Source organism: Vulpes vulpes, chromosome 2, assembly GCF_048418805.1.
Source record: "Vulpes vulpes isolate BD-2025 chromosome 2, VulVul3, whole genome shotgun sequence".
NCBI classification, from domain to species: domain Eukaryota; kingdom Metazoa; phylum Chordata; class Mammalia; order Carnivora; family Canidae; genus Vulpes; species Vulpes vulpes.
Window position 1 is genome coordinate 3,123,138 of NC_132781.1, and position 8,043 is coordinate 3,131,180.

The 8,043-nt window shown below is 62.2% G+C and overlaps 1 protein-coding gene across 5 annotated transcripts in view; it reads left to right on the forward strand.

Moving 5' to 3' along the window:
* The window catches only part of LOC112920862 (soluble calcium-activated nucleotidase 1), a 32,220-nt gene extending 24,477 nt beyond the window's left edge, over positions 1-7,743 (forward strand). For 4 of the 5 annotated variants that reach the window (XM_072746490.1, XM_072746491.1, XM_025999875.2 and 1 more), the window contains exons 4-8: positions 1,671-1,760; positions 2,575-2,766; positions 3,500-3,631; positions 4,206-4,464; positions 6,244-7,743. In XM_072746490.1, the coding sequence (XP_072602591.1) occupies positions 1,671-1,760; positions 2,575-2,766; positions 3,500-3,631; positions 4,206-4,464; positions 6,244-7,300 (1,730 nt within the window). In that variant the 3' untranslated portion in view covers positions 7,301-7,743. Of the gene's footprint in view, positions 1-16; positions 182-1,670; positions 1,761-2,574; positions 2,767-3,499; positions 3,632-4,205; positions 4,465-6,243 lie in introns of those variants that run through there. The other variant, XM_025999876.2, reaches the window with a different exon arrangement.
* Positions 7,744-8,043: the final 300 nt, after the last annotated feature.

Consider the following 8,043-nt stretch of genomic DNA (forward strand, 5'->3'; position numbering starts at 1 on the left):
ACCCCAGAAGGAACCCAAGTCAGGTGGTTTCTAGAAATCGAAACTCCACTCAGTCTTCTCCGGTATTTCCTGGGACCAGCCTGACCACACGCCTCCCTGGGAGGGTTCTCTGGGGTGAAGGGCAGCCTGCGGCGGGAAGTGAGGGCTCCAGGGCAGCCATCAGTAGTCGCGCCTCCGGCAGGTAAGCTCCCGCCTCCTGCTCCCAGGTGGGTGTTCCTAGCTCTAGGCAGTGTAGTCTAGTGGGTGTAATGTCCCTGGTGCACGCACCTGGGGACCCGGTGCTCTTCCTCCGCCCCGGGGCCGTCGATGCTGCTCACAGATCCTCAGGGTCTCTGTACGGTTGCTGGGGCTGCTCAGCGGGACAAAGGGCCAAGCCCACGTGGAGTTCAGCCCAGTGTGCTCCTGCCAGTGTGTGCACTTTGCTCCAGGCCTCCCCCTGTCCAAGGGAAGAGCATCTTTTTTCTCCTAGTTTGCAAAAGGCACCGAATGAGCCGGGGCAGGCAGAGCCCTATCCCAGCTCCCCGCACCAGGGAGCCAGGCTACAGCAGGTGGCCACGACCACCCCAGGGGCAGCCTGGGCGCCCGTGGGACCTCAGGGGCGCTGTGCTTGCTGGGCCTAGGAGGGGGCGGGGCCGCAGGGTTCTCTCTCTCTTTTTTTTTTTTTAAGGTTTTATTTATTTGAGAGACAGAGCGAGTGAGAGAGTGAGCACACATGAGCAGAGGGAGAGGGAGCAGCAGGCTCCCCGCTGAGCAGGGAGCCCCACGTGGGGCTCATTCCCAGGATGACCCCTGATCGTGACCTGAGCCAGGAGCCCAAGAGAAACAACGACTGGCTCCTCCACGTTCAGGGCATGGGCGCAGGCGTCAGGGGAGGAGCAGGTTGGGGATGAAGATGAAAAGCAAGCCCCGAGAATTCTAGGGAAGCAAGAAGAATCCAACTCCAGGCGAAGGTTGGAAGCACTGGGCCTCCCCCTGCCACCCGTGCCCCGCCCAGGCTCACAGCGTGGTCTTGGTGGCCCTGGGCTCTCCCACCCTGGTCCTGGGGGACACTGACCTCAGAGGCAGCTTACTTGGTCCACACCAGGCCATGGACTCCTGGGGTTTGGTGGTGATAGTCATATCCTTGCCCTCCCCTGCTCCCCCAACCCCCAGCCAGCTGCAGAGCCGCCCTGCTCCCCTCCCCCACCCCCCTGCCCCAGCCACCTTTGCCCTTCTCCTTTCTGATGTGTCCCCTCCCTCCTGGGGCTCACTGATAGCTGTCCAGGCACTCCTACCGGGGTCCAACTGCCTGAACATAAAGATAAAGCCCTGCCCTTGGCAAGGCCCACTAGGCCTCTCCTGATCTGGGCCCTGGAGGCCCCCCTCCTCCCTCCACTGTTCCCACCTGACCCCACTGCTGCCTTGCCCAGGGCCTGGTTTTCCAAGATGGGCTTTGGTGCCCACTGTCCTGCTGCTTGGAGACCTCCCCTGGTCCCCCTCCCCTTTGGACAAGTCTTACTCCTCCGTGGAGGACCACCCTTCGGTCAGGTGAGGGACCCCCGCTGGGGCACCTGTCACACAGCTCAGGAGCAGGGACTGCGCCTGCCCGCTGTCCTCCCTACAGGATAGGGCCCGGTACCTGACAGCTGTCCAGCTCTGCTGTCTGACCCTGCTGCTTCCTTCTGCCACAGGACGAGGGCCGCCTCCCCCGCCCCCCCCAGGAAAGGCCATGGCCCTCCCGCTGGTCCTCTGGATGTGTCTGCTGGTGGCTGGGACTCAAGGTGAGCTGTGCCAGGCATGCTGAAGGCGGCAGCCTGAGAGGCTGCTGCTCCCCGTTCTGCGGCGTTGACCCCTCCCGGCAGAAAACTGAGGCAAGGTTCCTGGGGTCAGGCCGGGTCTTCTCTCCTGCGGGAAGCCCTGCTTGTCCTAAGTGACGGACGCTTGTCGGTTCTGGGAGGGTCAGGCCAGGGTCTGAGCAGTAGGAGCCCATGGGACAAATGTGAGGAGCAGGACGCCGGTGCTTATGTTCTCTATACCCCTGGCTCAGGAGGCCCCTCCTGGTCCTGGTGACCCCACGACGGCTGGCTACACCCCCAACTGACAATTGCCATTTGACATGGCACCCGGCCACTCTGCCAGTGTTTCTGGGGGATCCTGGGCCTGCTGGCCCAGGACTTGCCCCCCAGCCCTCCCGGCGGTCCTTGCTGTGGCACACCAAGCCCCGGGCACCCTCAGGTGGGGTCGGCATGGGCCCCTTCCTCCCCCATTCTTCCTTGGGGTCCATTACCCCATCTCGAGTGCTGGGGGCTCCAACTGCCCCTTCTGCCCTTTCTGTCTCCCTGGACGGAGGACTCAGACCTCAAAGACAAGAAGAGGTGCTTTACCCTCTGGGGGGGTTCCGTGGGTGACCCCTTGAGGATGGATGGGGGGCTTTGAAGCTAATTTGCAGTGGGCACTCCCTTGTGGGGAGCTTGACAAGCGATCCACCCAGTTGGGAGGAGTGAGGGGCAGGGTGGTGCTTCCCAGCTGGGATGGGGGCCCAGTTGCCCTGTCTTCATCCCTGCTGATGGTTTTGTTCCCTCGGGAGCACCATAGGCATGAAAGATGGGGACATGCGGCTGGCCAATGGGGGCACCAGCAACGAGGGCCGCGTGGAGATCTTCTACAGTGGCCAGTGGGGGACCGTGTGTGACAACTTGTGGGACCTGATGGATGCCAGCGTCGTCTGCCGGGCCCTGGGGTTCGAGAATGCCACTGAGGCTCTGGGTGGAGCCGCCTTTGGGCCAGGTAGGCCTGCCCGTCCCCAGGTCCTCTGGGGCTGAGACACACGACCACGCAGCCTGTCCTGGGAAGGGACCGTCACCTAAAAGCTGCACGTGGCGTTCCTACTCACTGAGCACTGGCAAACACTTTAAACAGCGCCACTGGGATCCCTGGGTGGCGCAGCAGTTTGGCGCCTGCCTTTGGCCCAGGGCGCGATCCTGGAGACCCGGGATCGAGTCCCACGTCAGGCTCCCTGCATGGAGCCTGCTTCTCCCTCTGCCTGTGTCTCTGCCTCTCTCTCTCTCTCTCTCTCTCTCTCTCTCTGTGACTATCATAAATAAATAAAAATTAAAAAAAAAAAATATCTAAACAGCACCACTGAGGCTCTGACAGGCTGTCTGGCTGAGGCCCATCCTGTCCCCTCCCTGAGGGCGTGGCCCTTCCTGAAATAGCCGCCCCCCCCCCCCCAAGAGTCTGGTGCAGGGAGCTGGCCACCGACACAGCTGTGGTTCTGAGGACAGGGCAACAGTCCAAATACCCAGAGGTGGGGGCAGGTAGGGAGCGGAGGCTGCTCGGTGGCCCAGTGTTCCAAGAGGAACCTCACACCGGGGTGGGGGTGCTGCAGGGCACTTCCCCCACAGCCACGTCCCCCACCTCAGTGAGGCTTCGGGGGAGCAGCCCTGTGCTCGGGCCCCTTCCCCTTGGGAGGAGGGCTCCGGCGCCCCCAGTGCCCCCCTGCTCCTTGCTGTGCCACCAGGCAAGGGCCCGATCATGCTGGACGAGGTGGAGTGCACGGGGACAGAGCCCTCGCTGGCCAACTGCACGTCCCTGGGCTGGATGAAGAGTAACTGCAGGCACAACCAGGACGCCGGCGTGGTCTGCAGCAACGGTGAGCCCGGGTGGGCAGCGCACACGCCCTCCCCGTCCACACGCGCACGTGGCTCGCCTCTGCGGAGCTCCCCCGCGGCACCCCCGGAGCCCACCCCTCCCAGCAATGACCCCGGATTCCCCACCGCCCTCCCCCCCGTGCTGCTCACAGATGCTCCATTAACCCTGGTCATCGGCCAAGAGCCATGTGGCACCTGCTCAGGACACCCACTGTGGCCTCCTTATACCCTGGCCTCTCGGGGCCCCTTAGTCATTCTGGAAACAGCAGGCAGCACCCACCCACGTGTTTCAACAGCAAACTGTGTGTGCCTCAACCCTGCCCCGACGGCAGGCGCCCAACAGCGCAGCCCTTGCCCCTCCCCCCTCTCCCCTGCTCTACCCCGCGTGCTGACCTCACCCGGTGCTCTGTGTCTTCCAGTTTTATTGTCCACTTGTTCTTCCTGGGCCTCACCGGGGTGGGGAGGCCATGGGAGCACTCACTCAAGGATGGAGCAGCGGCATGGAGGGCCTGAGCCCAGGGAGCAGAGGGTTGGGCCCCTTCTTCCTAACCGTGTGCTCCCCGCTGCCCTTTTTAGAAACCAGAGGCGCCCACACCCTTGACCTGTCGGGTGAGCTCTCTGCGGCTCTTGAGCAGATCTTTGACAGCCAGAGGGGCTGTGACCTGTCCATCCGGGTGAAGGTGAAGGACCAGGAGGAGGAAGGCCCGCACTTCTGTGCTCACAGGCTGATCCTGGCTGCCAACCCCGAGGCCCAGGCCCTGTGCAAGGCACCGGGCTCCACGGTCACCATGGAGGTGGACGCAGAGTGCCTGCCTGTCGTCAGAGACTTTATCAGGTGACTGTACCCGGGAGGGGGTACTGGGGCCTGGGCAGTGTCCGCGGGGCCCACCCACCTCCCCCTGATGGCAAACCTGAGGGCTACAGCACCCAGCATGTCAGTGCTTTCATGAACACAGGCGTGAGCACAACACACACGTACGCACACACTCACCCCCCACATACCTGTGAGCATCCACATGTCCACATGGTCTTAAACGTGCACACCCACATTCACTCGTGTGCTCATGTGCATACTTGTGGGTGCATGTGCTTGGGCTCACTGTCGTGTGCATTCCACACTCGTGTGTACATGATCTTGCACTCGCAGCCACACTTGTGTATACACACACACATTTGCACACTCCTGCATAGCCTCACCCACTCCCCGCTGACACCCACACTGACACACACACACAGATACACCGACTCTCACAAAACATCATTTAAAAAATCTCCCTGGGTAACTGCCACTATTGTAAGAGGCTTCACACGCTCTGGGTCAGGAATTCACCAGGAACAAGCTGCCTGGACTGGCTTTGTGGAAGGTTGCTAGAGGGGCCTGGGGCAGAGCTGGGAAGGGGCCCCGGGTGTCGCCCACCTGCCCTGGGGCACCACTTCACACAGCCTCTGGGGAGGCCCAGGCACGCGTGCATTAGGGAGAAATTGGGTGGCCCAGAAACACACACACACACACACACACACACACACACACACACACACACACCTACCTCTTAGGTAACACAAGGGATACAGTCTAAGATTTCCAAGAACCTAAAACCTACTTCTGAATTCATCCTCCCGCTTCTCATGTCCTGGCCCCGCTTGTGTGAGGTAGCTCACCTGCAACCCCAAACCCAGCACTAGGTCCTACCCGGGCCTTGGCGCGTGGCTGCACGGTGCACCCCGTAGGCTGGGCAGCGCCCGTGAGCCAGTGCCCCGGGTGAGGCCCGGGGGCCAGCCTTCCTGCACCCAGGCCGTCGCCCCTCCTGCCAGGCTACCTGCTGGGGCCTCCCAGAGGCTTGTATGCAGAAAGCATCCATGTAAAATGAACTGTTCCTTTTCATTCTTAAGACCTAAGGCTTATATAACAGGAAGTAACATTTAAGAGAAAACAACGAATGGCAATTAAAACAGATTAAAATGGTTTCTTTCCAGCCAAGTATGAGAAGTTGGTAGCTAGCCTGTGCCCCTCCTCACAGGGCCTATGTTTGAGGACGAGGGCAAGTGCCCATCCATCCCTGTCTTCCCGGCCCAGCTGGAGTCCCTGGGTCACTGGGAGTGTGGGCTCCCAGTTGGCAGGAGAAGCAGACTAGGGGTGGCCGGGGTGATGCCCATGTCATGGGGGCATGAGACAGGTGCTGGGGACAGAGGGGTACCTGTGGGCACCCAGCAAGGACCTAAAGGGGTCCGGCCGGGGATGTGCTGGCAGGAAGGAAAGGGCGGTGCCACACTGATGCTCCTGGCGCCAGCGCCCTGCCACAGGTGACAGCAGTGACGGCAGAGGCAGAGACCAGGAGGTGGGGGGCTGCCTCTGTCACAGGTGAGGGCCGGAGCGTCATCCTCAGTGACCCTGGATCTGCCTGTGTTCAGTGCACATGGCTCTAAGCAAACCTGAGACTGGAACGTGGTTGATTGACCCAAAGGATGAATCCATGGGGCACCAAGTGCCTCTTGAAACAGCTGGCCCCCCAGGGGTGTCTGTGGGAGGATGGCAAACACGTGGTAGATGGTGGGGCGCCGTCGGCCCGGCAGGGGTAGGGCTGTGCCGAGTGCTCAGCTCTCGCTTCCCCCGCAGGTACTTGTACTCCCGAAGGCTGGACATCTCCCTGACGTCCGTGAAGTGTTTCCACAAGCTCGCCTCTGCCTACGAGGCCCAGCAGCTGCAGAGCTTCTGCGCCAGCCTCTTTGCCATCCTCCTCCCCGAGGACCCCTCTTTCCAGGCACCCCTGGACCTCTATGCGTATGCGCTGGCCACGCAGGACCCTGTGCTGGAGGAGCTGTGTGTGCAGTTCCTGGCCTGGAACTTTGAGGGCCTGACGCAGGCCACGGCCTGGCCGAGCGTCCCCACAGCCCTGCTGCAGCTCCTGCTCTCCAGGAGCGAGTTGGCTGTGCCCAGCGAGCTGGCTCTGCTCACGGCCCTGGACGTCTGGAGCCAGGAGAGGCGTCCTTCCCACGGGGAGGTGGCGCGTCTGGTGGACAAGGTCCGGTTCCCCATGATGCTGCCCGAGCACCTGTTCGAGCTGCAGTTTAACCTGTCCCTGTACTGGAGCCACGAGGCGCTCTTCCAGAAGAAGATCCTGCAGGCGCTGGAATTCCACACCGTGCCCTTCCGGCTGCTGGCCCAGTACAGAGGCCTGAACCTCACCGAGGACGCCTACCAGCCCCGGCTGTACACCTCGCCCACCTGGAGTGCCTCTATCTCCACCTTTGTCTCCAGGCGCTCGTCCAGGTACCGGAACTACCCCTACCAGTCCTTCCAGACCCCGCAGCACCCCAGCTTCCTGTTCCAGAACAAGTACATCTCCTGGTCTCTGGTCTACCTTCCCACCGTCCAAAGCTGCTGGAACTATGGCTTCTCGTGCTCCTCTGACGAGGTCCCCCTCCTGGGCCTCTCCAAATCTGACTACTCAGATCCCACCATTGGCTACGAAAACAAAGCCCTGATGCGCTGTGGGGGGCGCTTCGTGGCCGACGTGACCGATTTTGAAGGACAGAAGGCCTTGATCCCCAGCGCCCTGGGCACCAACAGTTCGAGGCGCGCTTCCCTCTTCCCCTGCCTGGGGGGGTCCTTCAGCAGTTTCCAGGTGGTCATCCGCCCCTTCTACCTGACTAACTCCTCAGACGTGGACTAAACAGGAGCGGGGAAGCTTGGGGCCTCCCAGGCACCCCCCCCAAGCCTGGGCCTCCCAGTCCCCCCCCAGCCTGGGCCTTCCAGCCACCCCCCCTCAGCCTGGGCCTCCCAGCCCCCCCCCCCCTCCCAGGCCCTGTCCCCCAGCCCAGGGATCCCATCCCCCAGCTGCTTCCTGCCTGGAGCCACCCCCAACACCGGCCACCAGAGGGCCCTCCTGCTTTCACGGAGCTCCCTGAGCTCAGAGAAGGTACTGGAAGGTTTGGACGAAAGCTCACCACAGTGCCCCCACCACCCAGCCGGATTCCGGGTCCAGAAGCCCCGGGACCTGTGTGGGGCAGCTGTTGGGTTTTCCATGCTGACTTTGACTTCCTCGCCCTCTGCTGTCCCCCATCCGAGATCACTAAAATTGCACCGAGATCACTAAAATTGCACCGTGCCTCCCAAGCTCCCACCTTCGTGCACTCTCATGAATCTCTTCTGCACTCAGACGTTGGGTGTGCTGGGCCCTGGGGCACAGAGTGAGCACACGCAGCCCCTGTCCTCATGCAGCTGCGCCCTGGGGGCGGGACGCAAGTAGACAAAGAGCTGGGGTCATTAAAACTGGAGGATGGAGACCCAAGGAGGGGGGGGGCGGAGGGAGGTGCGGGCTGGACCCTTGGGGTTGGATCCCGCAGGGAATGAGGAATGAGAGGTGGGCCTGTGGGAACGGGAGAGGGGGATTGCTCCAGGGAGAAGGAGCGGCCC